This window comes from Zalophus californianus, chromosome 11 (assembly GCF_009762305.2).
Source record: "Zalophus californianus isolate mZalCal1 chromosome 11, mZalCal1.pri.v2, whole genome shotgun sequence".
Lineage (NCBI taxonomy): Eukaryota > Metazoa > Chordata > Mammalia > Carnivora > Otariidae > Zalophus > Zalophus californianus.
The window spans coordinates 105772681-105793024 of NC_045605.1; the positions used below are offsets into that span (position 1 = coordinate 105772681).

Genomic DNA, 20344 nt, shown 5'->3' on the forward strand with positions numbered 1-20344 from the left:
TGCTGTAGCAAAATGGCCTGAATCTCCGTTCAGCACGGTTGAAGCTCAGGTCAACAGTTTCCTGATTTGAAGGGCCACATGTACAGGGATCTGAAAGTTTGGTTTAGGAATGTGAGCAGGCCCCCTGCAGAGAGCTGCCCAAGCCTCCCTCAGTAGCTAGACCTACTTTCCTGCCCAGGAGCCCACGCTGAGATTGAACTTTAACCAAGGCCACGGCCGGGTGCCACTTCCCTCCACAACTGGAGCACAGTAATATCACAGGTTAGTGCATCTTACTTGTTTTTCACACCTGCTTGATCTTTTACTCTTGGTGCTGGAGAACCAGGGCGCCTCGGATGCCCCAGGCAGCCTGGGCACAGTGAGCTTTGTCCCTGATGTCCCCTTTCCAGAGGGGTGGGGCACCCAAGCGTCATTCCCAGAAACAGGGTTTCCTGAGAAAAGGAGGAGTTTCTTCAAAGCATCCGGGGCATCTCACAACTGACTCGACCAGTTGCTAGCCCGCACTCCCAACCCAACTGCAGGCTAGCGAGGGCAGAAGGTCCGATGGCCCAGGGTTCCGGCACTTGCTAGTGGTTCAGCAGCTGGACACTCGCGGCCTCCCTGACCTTTGGGAAGGCCGCCCGGGCTGCCCACAGCTCTGTCCATGGCTTTCGCTGAGCTCCTGGAGCGAGCAGGGGGAGTGGGTCTCTTCCAGGCCCTGCAGGTCTTCACTCTCCTCCTTCCCTCCCTGTTGGTGCCCTCCCAACTGCTGATGGAGAACTTCTCGGCCGCCGTGCCCAGCCACCGATGCTGGGTGCCCCTCCTGGACAACAGCACTGCCCAGGCCAGTGTCCCCGGGGCCCTGGGCCCCAAGGACCTCCTGACCGTCTCCATCCCCCCGGGCCCCAACCATGAGCCCCACCAGTGTCGCCGCTTCCGCCAACCACAGTGGCAGCTCCTGGACCCCAACGCCACGGCCACCAACTGGAGCGAGGCTGCCACAGAGCCGTGCATGGACGGCTGGGTCTACGACCGCAGCACCTTCACCTCCACCATCGTGTCAGAGGTAAGGGCCTCCCCCCACCACCAACCCCCCGGCTCTCTTACCTGGCCACCTGCCCATGCCTGGAAGGATTGCACTGGTCCCGCCAGCGCTACCGAATGAGATGTTACTCCCTCAACACATATTTACTCACTGCTTATGAAGGTCCAGACCCTGATCTGAGGCTGGGGTCCCAGGATAAGCAAGGGAGGCTTTGAGGAGCTGCTGTTCCGCTGGCAGCTTCAGAATGGGTCAACATTTAACCCCACCCCAACAGGAGAGTGGCAGGCACTGTTCCAGAGGCTTTCCCCATGGTCTCCCTCCAGTCTCACGAGGGGGGTCTTGTTGTCTGCATCTGGTTAGGAACAAAACAGAAGCACAGTGAGGGAAATAAGTTGCCCAGGACAACAGCTCCAACACTCCAGCGCCCGGCTCAGCCCAGACCGCCAGGAGCCGGAAGCTGGGTCTCCATCACATCCTGTTCTGCCGCTATGAAGGAGAAAAGCAGGTTCTGTGAGCAAGGAGGAGAGGCAGGTGGGGAAGGCCTCTCTGGAGGTGAGACCTGGATTAGGAGACAAGGTCACGTGAAGGTGTGGAGAGAGCCCAGTGGGAACAGAAGTCCAGGTCTGGGGTGTTGAAGGAGCAGAAGGAGGCCCAGTGTGTCTGGGCACAAGGGGTCAGGGGCCGGCACGATGCAAAGAAAGTGGGTGAGGTGCACTTTCTTCAAGTGCAAAGGAAAGTCACTGGAGGCTTTGGGGCAAGGAAGTGAGGTGATCTGCTTTGCATTTTCCAGTTATCACTTTGCCTTGTGGGGACAGGGGGTTCCTGCTTCTGTGGGCCTGGCGAGAGAGGCGGAAACGGAACGAAGCTGTCAGGTCTTGGTGGAGGGCTGCTTGGTGGGGGGTGTTCAGGTCATGGATGCCCAGACCCGGGCAGGAGGCACTCAAAAATTATGGTGGCATGTGCTTAGCACTCTCTGCTCATCCCGGCAGCCCTGTGAGGGAAGCAGCTGCAGGGCCCCCCTTCTGGGTGAGAAACCAGGCTCAGCAGGTACAGGAACCCCCCCCGGGCTCACCCAGTGAGCGATCCACAGAGTTAGAACCCCAGCCTGTGGTTCAGTCCCTTGTGCTCCGCCGCCCACCTCCGTCCACTAGGAGTGGCCAAGTCCCGTGTGTGCCATGCAGCTAGCTGAGAGGACAGAGCTGAACCCCCCTCCACCGCCCAGCACACCCCTTCCACCTCTGTCGCCTGGCCTGAGGGAGCCCCCCGGACCCAGGCTGACCAGGCTCCACATCCCCTGAGCCCAGCCGTCATGCCTGCCCTCTCTTCCAGTGGGACCTAGTGTGTGACTACCAGGGCCTGAAGCCCCTGGGCCAGTCCATCTACATGGCCGGTGTCCTGCTGGGGTCCCTCTCCTGGGGACTCCTCTCTGACCGGTGAGTATGTTTTCTCCTCCTCGACTCCTCCTCGTCAGAATGAGCACCATGGGGACAGAAGTACAGAAATGGCCCATGAATGTCCCCAGGGAGCAGTGGTGGCCAAGAGGCCCACTTAAGCTTAAGCCACACTGTGCGAGATCCCCTCAAACACCGCGCTCTCTCCTTTGGCGACACCAACCGTCCAGAGCACCTCTCGTGTGCCAGGCGCGGTACAGGCCCTGCCCTCAGGGAGCCCATAGTCTTCTGGGGAGAAACAGACCCCTCTTTCTTCTTCGTTGTCATCGTCTTCTTCATTTTTTAAAAAAGATTTTATTTACTTATTTGTTTGTTTGTTTCAGCGAGAGAGAGCATGCGAATGAGCAGGGGGGGGTGGGGCAGAGGGAGAGGGAGAGGGAGAAGCAGGCTCCCCACTGAGCAGGGAGCTCGATGTGGGGCTCTGGGCTCGATCCCAGGACTCTGGGATCCTGACTTGACCCGAAGGCAGGTGCTTAACTGCTTTAACCGCTTGACCGACAGGGCCACCCAGGCGCCCCCCACCCCTCTTTCTTCTAACTCCAAGTACTTGGCACATGGGGAAGTTGAAACCCTCCTCCCCCCCACGTAGCCCCTCCCCTTCTGTCTCCTGCTCCTCCTTGTGAGGCGGTGCCCCCCCCCCCCAGCCCAGTCCCTTCTCTTGGCCAGCTGCCCACCCCCGCTGCTTGAGGCCCTGCCACGGAGCACCAGTAACGCTTACGTTACGCCCACTCGGCTGGTAAAGCCAGCTGCCTGCTTGGAGTTTGCATGTGGAGGAGCATTTGCCTCACATTTGCCGCGGCCAACGCTGGACTCCTGACCCTCCACCGCCAGCCCAGCCCCTCCGCACCAGACTCCATCCGGGAAGACGGCCCCCTGGCCCATGGCACACACCCAACCCTGGAGCCAGCCCTGTTCTCCCACCCTCACCCCTAGATCCAGCCCCACGCCCCTCTCCTCCACACTGTCCTCTTGCCCAAACCATCTGCCTCTCTTGCCCGGGCAGGCCCTGGCCCCCTCCAGGGTCTCTTGCCTCCATTCCGAGTGACTTTCAAAAACTTATATGTGGATCTGGTTGATGCCAGCCTGAAGTCCTCCCGGCCCACCACACTGAGGACAGTTCCTGCCCCCCACCCTGTCCCCCTCCACCCCTGCTTGGCACTTGGCTTCTCTCCCACAGCCATGCCGGCCCCTCCCGGAGCACCCTCGGCACCCTGGCTGCAGAGCTCCGAGGTGGCCAGTGGCCGAGCCTCGCTCTGAAGGTTCTCCTTGTGGTCTCTTTGTGCCCAGCGCGCAGGCAGCCCCCTGGCCACGCCTGCTTTCCTTCCTCACTGCACCTGCTCTGACAGTACTCGGTCACTCACTCCTTGCTCACCTGCTGTGTGCATCCCCAAGAGACGTAGCTCCAAGAAGGTAGGGGCGCGGTGTCCCCAGCTTCCAGCACGCAGCACACACTCAGTCATCATTTAGTGAATGCACGAACGGCTTTCCCACTTTCTCCTGACCGTGAGGGCTCAGGGATCTGACCCTGGGTTCCCATCTCCACCTCTCTTTCCCTTGTTCCCTAGAAGGCGGGTGTGTTGCTTCTCTGGGCCTCCATTTCTTCCTGTACGTGGGGACCTGGCTCTGTCCATGGGGTTGTGGGTTAACCACGGACAGAGCTTGGGCCAGGGCCTGGAACAGGGAGGGCTCCTCGTGCTGTAGTTCTGCTACCATCGTCATCTGTGGGCCTTATTTAATCCTGAGTGTGGTGGGGGGCCCGAACAGTGGGGAAGGACATGGTCCAGGTGGCACTTTCCAAGGACAGCTGCCGTGCGGCTCTGGCTCATTCCCCAGGGGCCGTCCACACCGGGAGCCAAATCACCGTCGGTCTGTAGCTTATCCAGTGAGCCTGGCATCAGGAACTGGTGTCAGCATCCAGACCTCACCCTGGGTCTGGGCCAAATGTCCTTGTTCCTGGGCACTGCTCAGACAGACAGGCCAAGCGTGGCCCACATCTCTCCCATTGGACCAATGCACACTTTAGCTAAATGCGGGCCATGGTTTGGGCTACGCCAGCCTTGGGGCCATAGTGGCATGGTGGGTGTGCAGGTGGACGGCTGAGGGCCCGACACGGGTTGTCTCCCGGGAGCTCCAGTCCCAGTGCGCAGACCGGCGGGGAGCTGTCCAGTTTGCCCAAGGCCACGTGCGCTCAGCCTCCCGGCTGCGCAGCCCCCTCGCTCGGCATCATGGTTTTGACAACTCTGAGGCTGTCATCATGCCTACCCCCATTGCACAGACGGGGAATGGTGGCTCAGAGACTTTGAGTCCTGTGCCCAGGGTCACCCAGGCAGGACAGAGCTGGGCTCAAACCCAGACTTCTGAGGCCAAAGCCCATCTTTGTTCAGTTTTTACTTAAATTCCAGTTAGTTAACATGCATTGTAATATGAATTTCAGGTGTACAATACAGTGATTCAACCATAGCCCATTCTTTTTTTTTAAGATTTTATTTATTTATTTGAGAGAGAGCAAATGAGAGAGAGAGCAGGGAGAGAGGCAGAGGGAGAGGGAGAAGCAAGCTCCCCGCTGAGCAGGGAGCCCGATGCGGGGCTCAGTCCCAGGACCCCGGGATCATGACCTGAGCTGAAGGCAGACACTTAACCGACTGAGCCACCCAGGCGCCCCAATCAAAGCCCATTCTTGACCCTGAGATGACGCTGGCCCTGAGATCGAGGTGTCTGCCCTTTTTATAACAAGCACACTGGGAGCATGCTCCTGGGAGATCCCCGGGGGGTGGGGTATGGTGCTGCCTGCACTAAGGTGCCCCAGCAGATGCCCCACCCTCTCGAACCCTCCTTTCCCTTGAAGCACCCGCCTCCAGGCCCAAGTCCCCAGGGCCCCTCTCCAGGCCCCCACGGTGCTTGTCTCCCAACACAGGTTCGGGCGGAAGCCAGCGCTGAGCTGGTGCTGCCTGCAGGTGGCTTTGGCCAACACCAGCACCATCTTTTCTTCCAATTTCCTCATCTACTGTGGCCTCCGGTTCCTGAGTGCTTTTGGAGTGGCCGGCATCATCATGACCCCGGTGACACTCAGTGAGTCTCTCCCTCGCTGCGCCTGCCCTGGTGGTGGTTGGGGGCGGGGATGGGGCCCGAGGCCACTGTTCAGCCCTTACCTGCCTGTCTGCATCATGTTTCAGTGGCGGAGTGGACCACAACCCGCAGGAGGGCCGTCACCATAACAATGCTGGGATGCTCCTATAGCCTGGGCCAGTTGACCCTGGGGGCCTTGGCCTTCACCCTGCGGGACTGGCGGGCTCTCCAGCTGGCCGTGTCGATGCCCTTCTTTGCCATCTTCCTGATCTCCTGGTTGGTACAATGTGGGGCCTTTGCTCTTGGGGAGGACGCCACTTGTTAGGAGGGAGATTTGGGGGGCGAGGGTGCCCCTCACCCCCACCACCCTGGCCAGCCGTGGATCCCGAGACGCTGAGAGCCACATAGGGCAATGATGTGTGTGGAACCCCTGCTCAGGAGAGACATCTCAGGGGTTCAGAGTTCCGGGGTGGACGTTTTAGCCAGATGTCTCAGGCTCCCACCCGTCCTGCTGGCTCTCGGGCCTTCCCCTCCTCGGCACTAGCTGCCCCCCACCTGCTAGCCCCTTTCCTTCACGTCACTTGCCCACCCCCGGCCCGTGGGCTCCTGAGTCAGTGAGGACTGGCGTTAGGTATGAAAGGATACCATCATCACGATTATTTGGGGTGCTGCAACACTCCCTGAGGTCTGGAAACACGTGGTTGGGTGAGGGACAGGGGACCAAACCCAAATTCATGACCCTGCAAGTTCTTTCGTGTCCATGAACCAGGGTTGGGGGGACCTGTGCCCCGTTAAGTCTACTGTGGGGTATAGAGAGTAGCAAGGACTCATTCATTCCTTCTCAAGTACTTACTGCCCCATGCCAGACACGGTTTTAGGCCCTGGGGGGCACATCAGCAAAGAAAACAGATCAAAAGCCACTGACCACGTGGAGTTTTATCCATAACAACAGGATCAGTAAGTGAGGAGGAAGACATCCCATAATCACACTTATTAGGCTGCTCTAGTCACCCTGGTTGGGTGCGTCCCAGGTGCTGTTAGTCACCCCAGATGTGTATTCACTTCTTCTAATGAGGAAGATGATAAGATGACCACCATTTTCAGAGGAGGGACTGAGGCCCAGAGAGGTTCAGTGACTCACTGTAGGCCACACAGCCAGTAAGTGCCAGAGGCAGGATTTGAACCCAGGCAGGCTGGCTCTTTGAACCACTAGGGCAGGCGGCCTCCGGACGGATCCAAACAGAGCTGAGCCCCTCCGGGCTGGGAAAATGCCAGTCCTCTCACCCAGGAGATACCTCTCCCTGCTATCTGCCCCAAGGCTGGGAAGAAGCAGGCTACTTTTATAAAACCACTCAGTTCTGGCTGGGGATGTGTTTAGTGCATGCGTGCGTGCGTCGTGCGTGAGTGTGTGAAATTCAGCATGATGTGAGCGGTCACAGAAATGGTCTCAGCATCACCGTAGGCTCAGGCAGCCGTGCATGGGCTGTGCGCGAGTCCCCGGCAGCCGGGAAGCCAGATGGGGTGGCTCGGAGGAAAGAGGGCGGCCAGGCATTGGGACTCAGCTTTACTGGGTACCAAGGGAGCCCACCAGTCTCGCATCCTGGCCCCAGCCGTGCAGAGGGGAGAGCAGTTGCCGTCTCTCTCCCACTGCCGCTGGGGGAGCGGCTGCCCACGTCCCACTCCTGACCTGACGAGGAGGGCCCTGGACGCGGGAAGAGCGCAGGGGCCCCGGCAAGCGTCTGCATCTTTAACAGGTGGCTGCCGGAGTCTGCCCGATGGCTGATTATTGTGGGCAAACCAGAACAAGCGCTCCAGGAGCTCAAAAAGGTGGCCAGGATAAACGGCCACAAGGAAGCCACAAAGTCACTGACCGTCGAGGTGAGATGCCCCTGTTTGTGACCCAGACTGTGGGACATGGCAGGGAGAGGACAGCCACTGATGTCTTGTCACCAGCTTCACCGCTACCCGCCCGATAACAGCTGTGACAACCCCCAGCTTGCTTGTCGGCGGCTTCCACCCACATGCATTGCATGCTCACCTCGTAGGGTTTCTTGGTGTGTTTGGGGGAAACTGCATGTGCTTCTCTGAAGGTGATTATCTCAAGGAAGTAGGTGTGGGAGGATGTGCAGCAGAAACAAAACACAGCCTGGGGGTGGGAGGATCAGGGAAGGCTTCCAGGAGGAGGTGAGCCAACGAAGACTGAGCTGAGCACGGGGCAGGTGGGGCCCAGAGGGGCAGGAAGAGTCTGGATGGGCACTTCGGTGCAGTGGGGAGCCCACGTGGCTGGGGTAGGAGGCGTACCCTGAGGCCAGCCATGAGGGGCAAGGAGGGGTGGTCGGGTTTGTGCAGGAACTGCCGAGAGCAGCCCGCAGCTCAGAGGGCCAGAGCTGGGACACAAGCCTGGCTCCCTGGCTCGGAGTAGGGGGGCCAGGTCGGCAGAAGAGAGCTCTGTCACGGGGCCAGAGAGAGATCTTTCTTTCTGTCTCCATCCCCGCCCCCACCCCAAGGCTTTCCAGTTTCCAAAACCAAGGCCAGGCTCCTCACATCACTCTGCCCACCTGGACACCATTCCCTGTGCTGCCCCCGCACTCACTGTGTCCCCCTCTCCCCCCAGGTGCTCATGACCAGCATGGAGGAGGAGGAGGGGGGGGCCTCTATGAAGGCCCGCAGGTCAGTGCTGGACCTGTTTCTCTTGCCCACGCTCCGCTGGAGAAGCTGCAGCATGTTCCTGGTGAGGTATGCCCCCCAGCTCATGCCTCCCGGAGCCAGGCCTGAGGAGGGAAGCGGGGATGGGATCAGTGGAGGCTGGCGGCCAGGGCCCAGGGCCCAGGGCGATGGGAGAATTCACCCAAGGCAGAACCAAAGACATAGAAGTTTACTGAATTCACTGCAAGGGAGCAGAGAAGAGACTGTCTGCCGGGAGGCAGTGCGGGGTGGGGGAGGGGGCGGGCGGGGCGGGGGGGCTGTAGTTATAGGGGAGGGGGAGGAGGTAGGGGAACGTGTGGAATGTTCCTTTTTTGGTCCGATTGGTCAGTGAGGGCTTAGGGCTGTTTTGAGGTGGGTCCCTGGTGGGCCTGTTTGCAGGGTGGTCGCTGTGGGCCCTTCTGCCTTACTGGGGCTTCCAATGCCCAAGCCTGTTGCCTAAAAGCGGCCTCTACTGTGTCCGGGGTGGGAGCGGGGAGCGGCTCCTGCACGGCCTCAGGAAGCACGTTTCTGGCAGAACAGGCAGTTCCCCCAGGAGGCAGGAGTCCCGGCCGCCACTGGGGAGGGGCTGGGGGGTTCATGCGGGAAGTCAGCTGGAGGACAGGAACAGGGGCACGCTGAAGCCCAGGCTGGACGCGGAGCCTATGTCCCTAGAGATGGGGGACCAGATGTGGCTGGAGAGGGCCACTGGCCCACTTACGCCAAGCTCATCTACACCCCCACTTTACAGAGGAGACAGCAGGGCCCATTGGGGCAGGTAACTTGCCCAAGATGACTGAACAGGCATTTGAACCATGGCTGAGCTACCTCCTTGCCCGCTGCCGCCCACCAGGCCCTGCATTGAGCATGGACTCCCCAGCAGGCCCCGTCTTGGCACCCATGGGCACCTGGGACCAGGAGAAGGCCCCTTAATAAAACAAATTCAGTTCAAGTGACTTGCAGAGAGCACACTGAGAAGTGAGGGTCAGGTTTGATGGAGACTCGATCTTGAAATAAAATAAAGATTAGGAAAACGTTTATTTTATGCTATATTTAACCACATATGGGTTCCAATGGCAAATATTTGCTACACCTTAGAGAATGGATCAAATGCTTTTACTGCCCCGCCGCACCCCCCCACCCCCCGCTTAAGTTTTTTCTGACAAATGAGAAGGAGTGCCTGGCACCAGGAATGTCCGGGGCCATTCTTTCAAACCCTTCAAGGCTTCCTCAGGGCTCCCAGGGGCCGCTCTGCATCCTTTGTTATTCAAATCACAGGCTGGGAAGCGGCTAACCTGGTGGGTTTCTCGGCTTCCGCCGTTAACCCCTTCGGTACCGGCCCTAGAGCCTCAGCATCAGCTACTTGGAGCCAGAGCTGAGCCCCTTCCCCACGGGGCTTCCACAAACTTAGGGAACCACAGGGGCCTGCAGCTTTAGTCTGCAGCTGGTGTCAGCTGGTGTCAGCTGCCTTGCTGGGTGCAGCGCTCAGGTGCGGCCCAAGGGGAGTGTCCGTGAAGCAGGGATGGGGACCCATTTGAAAAGTGGTAGGGAGTAATTTCACACCGCAGTCACTGCTGGATCCAAATTCAATCTCCAAACTGCGGAAATCCAGCTACGGTTAAGTTCAGCTTCGGCTACTCAGGAGCCAGGGCGGTCTGTCCCGTGTCCACCCCCTACCCTCCAGACTTGGGGTGGAGGTCAGTAAGCAGGAAGTTCATTGGAGAGGGCTCTTGGGATCCCTGCCTGGGGACGGGGATGGGGAGGCTAGGGGAGGGGAACAATCGGAAGGGGCAGGGGAGCGGTCCTGGTGGTACTGTCACAGCAAGGCCCCCTGCAAGCCCACAGAGGGCTCGAGGAGCTGGGGTGGCCCTTCTGAACCGTCCCTCTGGCCTGTGTCATGGGATGTTCTCCCCACCTGAGAGGCAGCACTCCCAGAGGACGGGAAAATAAGACTTGCCCTCCTGCAAGAAGGACAACACAGCCCACCTCCTCCTACTGTGAATCCCATCTTTCAAGATGAAGAAACTGGCACCCAGGAAAGGGCAGAGACTCACCCAGGTTCAGGGCTAGTAGGAGTCATGGTTCTAGCAGTGACTGGAAATAAAGCGAGAGTGCTAGGGCCAGACCTGAAGCTCAGCTTGACCCACACAGCGCGTCAGCCCAGAGAGTTAAGTGTCCCCACTGGCTGGTGGCCAGGGAGCCTGAGAGATGGCTGCCTAAGGCGGAATGAATGAAACCCGCCCTTTCTCTCCTGGGCCAGCCCCACTCTCGAGAGATGTGTCCGGCATCCAACAGACAGGTTTTTCGGGGTCCAGTAGTGACCTGCTCAGGATGGCCTGGGCCCTCTGGGGACAGCTCAGGTGTGTGCCCTCTCCTCTGGGGCAGGGATCCGATTTCTGGCTTTGCCCTGCAGCTTCTCCCAAATGATCTCCTACTACGGGCTGGTCCTCGACCTGCAAAACCTGGGGAGTGACATCTTCCTCCTCCAGGTCCTCTTTGGAGCTGTAGACTTACTGGGCCGGGCCACCACCACTTTCTTGTTCAGCTTCTTGGGCCACCGTACGACCCTGGCCAGCTTCCAGGCCATGGCTGGCCTCTCCATCCTGGCCAACATACTGGTCCCACAAGGTGAGGTGGGGTGGACTGAGTGGGCTGAGCGGCTGACAGTCTGGGGCACTGGCTTCCCTGCCTGCCCCCTCCTGCCCCCCCCCCCGCCTGCTGCACTCGCCTCCTGGGGTCCTTCCCCTTCCCTGCCCCCCCACCCCAGCACCCCTGCAGCCCTGTGTGCAGGCTGTGCCCAAGCCCACACCTGCCACATCAGCTCAGGCATCCAATCCCCCTACCGGCCCCCCTCCGACGCATTCCCCTGAGGTGACTGAGGTTCAGAGAGGTGAAGTTGGGTGCCTCAGGTCCCTCAGCTAGCCAGTGACAAAGCCAGGGCTGGGACCAGACTTCAAGCCCGAGGCTGGTCCTGAGGTGGGAGGAGGGGCTGGGGAACAACTTTAGTTGCTTGAAGTGAGGCGGGAACACCAAGCCTGGGGCACTGGGGTGTGCAGATTGCTGGCCAGGGCTCCTGTCTTACTCTTTTCTTTCTGAATGAGACTTTAATGCCCGGAAAACCCTCTCAAGCCGGGGTGGCGTGGGGGGGGGGTGGCTTGGCTGGTGGAGGGGCGGGGACCCTGAGTTCTGAGCTGATAGCAAAGCCAGGAGGGAGGCAGAGGGCCGGTCTCCCAAACAAGCTGCAAGAGGCAGTGCTCAGGGAAAACTTGCAAAGACAAGTGTGTGACAGTTTCTGAGACTCTTCATTACAACGTGTGGGAGGGAAAGCTGCGGCCGAGTGTGGCTTCCTAGCTAGGGCTCCCCGCAGAAGCCAGCGTTCCCACAGGCAGACTTAAGGCAGTGAGGACCTGCCTTGACCCTCTCCTTCATGGAAGAAGCACACCCAGGTCCCAAAGAACTTTGGCACGGTGACACTGTAGGGAGCAGGCCCCGAGAGCCATCCTCAGCTGCCCCAGCTTGCCCGCCCCAGACCTGGCTGGGTTCTGGCCCTGCCCACCCCCTCCTCCCAGCCCATCAACTGTGATGTCAGGCTGCACCCACAGCCCTGGGCGGCCTGGCACCAAGTCAGCACTGTGGGGCACCTGGGAGCAGTCAAGGAAGCCCTGCGCTCCGGGCTGACTGGGGAACCCCTCGGGCAGAACCCACTGTCACCCTCTTCCTCTGCCCAGATTTGCAGACCCTGCGTTTGGTCTTCGCCGTGCTGGGAAAGGGATGCTTTGGCATAAGCTTAACCTCTATCTCTGTCTACAAGCCCGAACTCTACCCAACTGCACTGCGGTAGGCTGAGCTGCACGCTGCATCCAGGAGGGGCGGCCAGACCCAGGGCGCAGGAGAAAGGGACGTCCCTGGGAAGGCCAGTAGGGAGGGCAAAGAGGGGCTGGGCATCCAGGAACAACACAGCCGACCAGGGAGAATGGGGTGGGTCCTAGAGAGTCCATGAAGGACTCTGGATTGGATGTTCTCAGGAAGGAGAAGGCCCCTCTGGGTGGGAAAATCTAGGTGAGCTCCATGGAGGAGGTAGTGTTAGGAAAGACTTTGAGGAGTGCAGCTCCTTCACCCAGCTTTCCCTCCCCTGGCGCATCCTGACCCAGCCAAATGCCTCCCCCCGCCCCCCCGGCCCAGTAAAGCCCCCTTCTTGAAAGTGGCAGTGATGACAAGGGGCTGGGCCCTCCCCTCCACCCCCAGGATGACAGCAGATGGCCTCCTGCAGTCGGCAGGTCGTCTGGGGGCTGTGACGGGGCCCCTAATCAGGATGACTCGGCCGGCCGTGCCCCTGCTGGCCCCCGTCTCCTACGGTGTCATCCCCATCGCTTCCAGCCTCATCCTCCTGCTCTTCCTCCCGGAGACCAAGGGGCTTCCACTTCCTGACACCATCCAGGACCTGGAGAGCCAGTGAGTGATCCTTGGTCACCCTGGGAGTAGGGCTGGGCTTCCAGGAAGTAGCTGGGCAGGGCTGCAGATGTGGGGGCAGACCTCCCCACAGCCCCAGGACGGGACGGGAGAGCCCAAGGGTCGGGGAGACATGCTAGACGAAGGGGCCAGAGCTGGGTTGGGCTTGTCATCGAGATGGTACCAGCAGCTTCAGTGTGCCGAGAGCTGACTGCATCCCCGGTGCCTCGGGGCAGCAAGCCGGTGGGCATCAGGGCTTTGCCTCTGAAACCACGTAATCATTGCAACAACACAGCCAGGAAGAGACTATTTCCATCACTGTTTACCAGAGGCTCAGAGAGATGAAGGGATGATTCAAGGTCTCACAGGTAGAAGGCCATCGTCCCTTAGGCAGGGAAATGCAGAGGCTCTGAGTCCGGCTCTGCAGCCAGACTGCCTAGGACTGAATCTCTACGCCCCGGGCATGCACTGACCTCTCTTACCGACCTCGCCCAAGAGGATGGAGCCAGCCCTGACCGCCCTAGTTCAGTCTTCCCCCAGGAATCCCAGGCCCAGACAGATCAACAGCTCAGTTTCTGGAACACATCATGCTACCCTCATGCCATCCTTTGAGAGAACAGAAATGAGGGAACATTCCTCAAGTTTATTTTATGGCCCGAATCACCACGATGCTTCTGCTTTCTCATTTTTAAAAATGGGGGTTAAAACAAAACAAAACAAAACCCAGCCGAGCTCAAAGAGCTGTTTTCTTTTTCTTAAAGATTTTATTTATTTATTTGACAGAGAGAGACACGCGAGAAAGGGAACACAAGCAAGGGGAGTGGAAGAGGGAAAAGCAGGCTTCCCGCGGAGCAGAGAGCCTAATGCAGGGCTCGATCCCAGGACCCTGGGATCATGACCTGAGCCGAAGGCAGACGCTTAACAACTGAGCCACCCAGGCGCCCCACAAAGAGCTGTTTTCGAGTTGAAGTTATTATATTAAAGCACTGAGGATAGTGCCTGGCCCACAGCATGGGCCCCAGGAGTGTGGTTGCTGTGTCCTGGGTAAGGGTAGTCATGGGGCGGCAACAGGCTGATCAGGAACCATCCATCTCATGGATGGGGGCGCCTGGGTGGCTCAGTCGGTTGAGCATCCCACTCTTGACTTCGGCTCCAGTCGTGGTCTCAGGGTCCTGGGATTGAGCCCTGTATCGGGCTCCCCACTCAGCAGGAGAGTCTGCTTCTCCCTCTCCCTCTGCTCCTCTCTCTCTCCCAAATAAATAAATAAAATCTTTAAAAAGAGAGTAATACTAACAGCTGGTGCTCAGAGGGCCCTCCCTGCTTCAATGGAGCATCTTATTTAATTCAAACAACCCCACAAAGAGCTGTTATGTTCAATTTCACTGCCAAAGAAATGAAGACACAGAGAGGTCATGTAACTTGCCTAAGGACACTCAGCTAAGAAGCAGGGAAGGTGGGTCTTAAATTACTCTTTCACTTTTTTGAGCACATACTATGTTTCGGGCACTGTCTTATGCTTTGGGGGACACGGCGGAAAATCAAAACCTAATCTCATGGAGTTTACGTGCTCATGAGACTCGACCCCCAGTTCCACCCTCTTCAGCTGCCTCACCACACACCACCACTCTGTCTTTTGATTACTCTAGGAAATCGGCAGCAGCCAAGGGCAAGCATCGAGAGGTGGCCATTACAGAGAGTACCTGGTTCTAGCAGTTCTGCGTGCGAGGAGCCCCTTTGGCTGAAGATTCCCACGAAGGGACTTGCCTCCTCTCCAGTGGAGGGAAGAAGCAATCTGGAGAACCCTGAGGGCCTATACCGTGGCTGATGCTGGGGCAGCTGGACTGAGGGGCAGCATTGAAGCTGAAGGCTGCTTTCCCCGCTCACTTCTCTTCCCCCCACCTCAGCCCTGCAGAGGCCTGACCCTGTTGACAAAATGGGTTCTGTCCCCTCCCTGCCAGGCTCCCATCTTCACACCTTCACTCAAAACTCCTGACTTACTTCACTGAACCGGAAGCTGCAGATGTTTCCTGCAGGTTTCTCACCTCCAGCTACCAGAGTGGATCCTAGGACAAAAAAGGAAGGATCTGGACAGACCTGAGTCCCAACCCCTCCCCCACCATTTGTGGAGTCCTCTGTGAAATGGAAATGATCATGGAATCTACCTCCCCAGGAGGGGGTCCGGGGGTGACAGGGTTAACAGATCTTCGCACAGACCAGAGTCCAACACATAGAACCTTCTGGCAGAGCTGCCAGCTACAGGTGTTCAGGTTGTGCTCTGCCTGAGGCAGCAGCTGATGCAGGACATGTGGGGCTACGCACGGGAACAGCAGGAACCACCAGAGGCTGTGGGAGGTAGGCTTTGTAGCACCAAGAGGGCAGAGTGATCCCTGGTTCCCAAGGGAGGATGTGATTGATGTGTCTGAGGAATCCCACCCGTTACCAGGGAACTGAGGCCCCCTCTTCAGGAATAACAGGAATGGCCCCTGGTTGCTTGACAATAAGTGTTTGCTATGGGACCCTATCCACAGGAGCAGGTGGGGCAGGATTTGCAGTTTGGCCATTCGAGACCCTCCTGGTTTCCCTACATGTCAAGGCAACACATCATATTGGGCCTTAGTTTGAGGCCTTACATCAAAGGGGCACCCTTCCTTTGGTTGTCTATCTCAAAGGGTCACCTTTGCCTAATTCACACAAAGACCCTCCCTGTGCTGGTAGCAGCCCATGCTGCTAAAACTGTGGGATCATTGGGGCTGACCACCTACTTTAGAGGCAAGAAAATTAAAACTCAGAGAGGTGGAGTGACATGCTTGGAGTCCCATGGCTGAGCCCTGGCCAGGAGGCCAGGCTCCCAGTCCAGAGCTTTTTCCAGCACACCAGGCCCCTCACACTCACCTCCAGCCCTCTGGGCCTGACATCTGCAGCCCTGTCACAGAGTTACTTCCACACCCTTCCCTGGAGAGCCAGACTCTCTAGACAACTGCCCACTCTCCTTGGATGACTCGGAAGCCTCAGGCTGTAGGTTTCCCATCCCAGGCATCCCCATTTCCCTCTGTCAAATCCAATGCACACCAGGCCAGTCAAACACAATTCAAATCAAATCCCCTATCTGCTTAAACCCTCTGGTGGCTCATCATAAAGACCACGGTTCCCCCACCAACAGGCTTCCATGGGTCTCTAGTCTTGCTTCACATGTAATAAATATTTAAAAATTCAAATCATATAAAGTATGTTCTTGGATCCTCATGGAGAGAAATTAGAAATCAGTAATGGAGCAGTATCTAGAAAACTCCTTCACACTAAACAATACACTTCTAAATAACCCTGGGCCAAAGAATTCATCACAAAGGAAATTAGGAAATATTTTGAATTGAATGAAAATTTTAAAAAATGGCACATCAAAATTTGTGGGATGAAGCTAGAGAAGTGGTTCAAGGAAAAATTAATATCATTAAGTGATTACATTAGAAAGGAAGAAAGTCTCAAATCCAATATCTCAGCTTTCACCTTTAGTAATTAGAAAAAGAAGAGGTAATTTAAACTAAAGGAAGTAAAAGAAAGGAAATAATAAACAGAAATCAGAAAAATAGAAAATGATCAAGAAAATCAGTGAAACTTGAGGCTGGTTCTTTGAGAAGTCAATAAAATTTATAAATCTCTAGGTGTACTGATGAGAAAAAAAGAAAAGAAAAGACACACATTACCAATATCAGGAGTAAAAGAAGAAGCATCACTACCAATCCTACAGACATTAAAATAATAAGGAAATATCATGAGCAACATTTTGCCAACAAATTTGACAACTTAGATGAAATTAACAAATTTCCTGAAGGATATGAACTAGCAAAGCTTGCTTAAGAAGAAATAGATAACATTATTAGCCCTATATCTGTGAAAGAAATTGAGGTTTTGGTTTAAAACCTTCCCACAGAGGAAATTCCAGGCCCACATGGCTTCACTGGTGAATCCTGCCAAACAACTAAGCAAAAAAAAAAAAAAAAAAAGTAACAATTATGCCAAAAATCTTCCAGAAGATTGAAAAAGAGAGAACACTTTCCGGCTCATTTCTTGAGGCCAGCATCATCCTGATTCCAAAGTCAGAAAAAGATATAACAACTATAAACCAATATCTTTTACAAACATAGACACAAAAACTCTTAACAAACATTTAGAAAATTAAATGCAACATTATGCTAAGAAGGGCAATGCATCGTGACCGAGTGGAGTTTATCCCAAGAAGGCAAAGCTTGTTTAACATTAAAAAATCAAGATTAACAAACTAAATTATTAACAAACTATAGAGGAAAGACCATGTGATCATCTCAATAGATACAGAAAGTGCATTTGACAAAATTCAACATCCATTCCTGATAAACAACATTCAGCAAATTAGGAAAATTAGTGAATTTCCTCAACCTGACAAAGGATGTCTATGAAAAACCTATAGGTAACATCATACTTAATGGTGAGAGACTGAATGCTTTCCTGTCAAGATCAGAACTGATCTGATCTCTACTCTCACTCTCACCACTTCTATTCAATATTGGTTCTGGTTGTGCAATAAGGAAAGAAAAAAGTAAATAAAAGTCATCTAGACAAGAAAGGAAGACATAAAACTATCTTTAATTTGCAGATGACAAAATTGTAGAAAATCCTAAGAAATCTACAAAAATGTTACTAGAACTAATAAATGAGTTTTGCAAGGTTACAGGAGATAAGGTCAAGATACAAAAATCTCTTGTATTTCTATATGCTTGTAGCAATCAGAAATCAAATGTTTAACACAATGTCATTTAACAACAGCATGGGAAAATGTGATATTAGGGATAAACCCAACTAAAGAAAGACAAGATCTATAAACAGAAAAGCACAAAACTTTGTGGAGTGGAATTAAAGAAGACCTAAATAAATCGAGAGATATACCATATTCATGGATCGAAAGACTCAAAATCATCAAGTTGTCCATTCTCAACAAATTAATCTAAAGAGTCAATGCAATTCCAGTCAAATGCCAGCAGATTTTTTCAGTATAAATTGACAAGCTTATCCTAAAGTTTATATGAAAATGCAAGAGACCTAGATCAGCCAAGTTGATTTTGAAAAAGAAAAGCAAAGTTGGGTAACTTTTGTTTGATATGATAGAATCAAGAGTTCAGAAATAAAGTCATGCTAATATGGTTGCTTGATTTTCTTTCTTTCTTTTTTTTAAAGATTTTATTTATTAATTTGCCAGAGAGAGAGAGCAGGAGAGAGAGAGAGAGCGAGGGTACAAGCAGGGGAGCAGCAGACAGAGGGAGAAGGAGGCTCCCTGCTGAGCAAGAAGCCCGATGTGGGACTCGATTCCAGAACCCTGGGATCATGACCTGAGCCAAAGGCAGATGCTTAACCGACTGAGCCACCCAGGTGTCCCTATGGTTGCTTGATTTTCAACCAATGTGCCAAATCAGTTAAATAAAGAAAAGACAATCTTTAAGGAAATGATGCTGGAATAATTAGATAGTCATATAAAAGAAGGAAGGAGAAAGAGAGAAAGAAGAAAGAAAAAGAAAGAAAGGGGGAGGGAAGGAAGGAAGGAAGGAAGGAAGGAAAGAGGGAAGGAAGGTGGGGGGGGAGAAGTTCAACCCTAACTCACACCATATACAAAAATTAACTTTAAATGTACAGTAGACAAATAAGAGCTAAAATTATAAAAACTTTAGAAGAAAACAACCTGGGTTTGGCAAAAATTTCTTAAATAAGACACAAAAATATGAGCTTATTACAAAGGAAAAAATGATATATCAAACTTCATAAAACCAAAAAACATTTGTTTTCCAAAAGACACTGTTACAAAAACAAAAGGCAAGCTACAAACTTGGAGGAAATATTTGAAAAATCTGTATCTGACAAAGGACTTCTATCTAAAAAGTATAAGGAGCACTTATCACTTAACAACAAAAAGGATAATCCAATTTTTAAAACAGGCAAAATGTTTGAACAGATGCTTCACCAGAGAGAAGATGTGAATGGCAAGTCAGTGCGTGAAAAGATGAACCACATTATCAGATGAGAACTACAACAACATGCCACCACATAGAGGCGCCTGGGTGTCCCAGCCAGTTAAGGTCCTGCGTGGCTCAGTTGGTTAAGCGTCTGCCTTTGGCTCAGGTCATGATCCCGGGATCTTGGGATCGAGCCCCTCGTTGGGCTCCCTGCTCAGCGGGAGCCTGCTTCTCCCTGTGCCTCTCTCCCCGACTCGTGCACGCTCGCTCTCTCTCTCTCAAATAAATAAAATCTTTTAAAAAATTATTATCAAACGCCTGTGCCCAAGAAATGGGGCCTCACTCATCCTCAGAAGCCCCCATGTGGCCCCCACCCACTTCACGGCTCCCTGCGCCCCCTGCTTCCGTCCACCTGCCTGCTCTTGACACAGCCCTCAGCGATATGCCGTAGCAACACCAGCGTGGAATTCTATGGTCTTCTGCTGCTCGCTTCTTTCAACTCAATATGAGGTGACACATCCTTATCGTTGGTGGCTGTAGTACTTTGCTCCCTTACACGTTTATTAAACTTGAATGCGAGCCTGGAGTGGAGCATCTATGGGAAGACTGCTCCCAGCCCAGGCCCTGAGGCCACACGCGCTGGGCCCTGCGTGTCGGGGGCAGGCTCGTGCTGTGGTCACACAAGTGGCAGGGCTGGTGGCTGTGGTGGTAAGTGTTGCCTGGATTCTGGGTGAGAAGGGGCCTGTGAGGTCTTGAGTGAGGGCTGACATGATCTGACCGGATTCTGAAAGGTGGCCCTGGCCGGGGGCAGGGAGCCCCGTCAGGCGGCTGTTGGGTCCGGGCAAGAAATGACCCACTTCGACCAGCAGAAGTGGGTGCCAGGGGAAGTGGTCAGAGGGAGGGCGTGAATTGGGATGGAGTCCCTTGGATTGGCTGAAAGGTCAAGAGTGGAACTTGAAAGATAGGAAGCCACCTGGTGGGGATTTCCCCAGATGGGTGACTTTTCCCGAAGGGGAGAGTGAGGCTCGCAAACTCAAACATCTGGGGAGAGCCCAGCGGGCTGCGGGGGTGGGGGGGCAGTACAGGGCTCAGCCTCAAGGGCCCGAGGCCACTCCGGCTCAGACAGCGTCACCCTGAAGCTTGAGCCCAGGGTTGCCAAGCCTCCCGAGTGTTTTTAAGTCAGAGGCCACATTTTTGATGTGAAATCTCCAGAATATTCAATGTTGGCTCACTTGTTTAAAACACAGCATTTGGGCCACACCACGTGAGTCTGTTGGAGCCAAGCCTCTCTCGTGTTCCAGCTGTGCCAGGAGCCACATGAGGACACTCTGGCCAGAGCAGCCCCCGGGCTCCCGCCACTCACTTTCCCAGGCCCTCCGGCCAGACTCCCCGAGACTGGGGTCATCTGTGTAGTAGCAGGCCGCTTCTCACAGCCCGCTGCGACCCAACACCCCCCCTGCACGGCCCTCCTGACGTCAGGACCTCAACACGGCCCACAGTGAAGGCTTGAGCTTCCCCCAGACCCGAGATGCCTTACCTCCGGTCAATGTGGGAGGGAGCCAGAGACCTAGGAGTTGTCCTTGAACCCTCCCTCTCTCACCCCACGCCACCAAGTCTCACTGTCTCCCTCGCTGAAACATACCTGCCGTCCATCTGTGTCTGTCCTCACCATGGCCATCACCCAAGCCACAGTC

The 20344-nt window shown here is 55.0% G+C and overlaps 1 protein-coding gene across 1 annotated transcript; it reads left to right on the plus strand.

The window, feature by feature from the left end:
• The first annotated feature begins 505 nt into the window (after window positions 1-505).
• SLC22A11 (solute carrier family 22 member 11) lies at window positions 506-15850 on the plus strand. Its single transcript, XM_027580073.1, has 10 exons — window positions 506-1045; window positions 2354-2457; window positions 5390-5544; window positions 5649-5817; window positions 7296-7419; window positions 8156-8277; window positions 10637-10851; window positions 11952-12060; window positions 12469-12675; window positions 14319-15850. The coding sequence occupies exons 1-10, from the start codon at window positions 644-646 to the stop codon at window positions 14380-14382; spliced, it is 1671 nt and encodes a 556-aa protein (XP_027435874.1). The 5' UTR covers window positions 506-643; the 3' UTR covers window positions 14383-15850.
• The last annotated feature ends 4494 nt before the right edge of the window (window positions 15851-20344 follow it).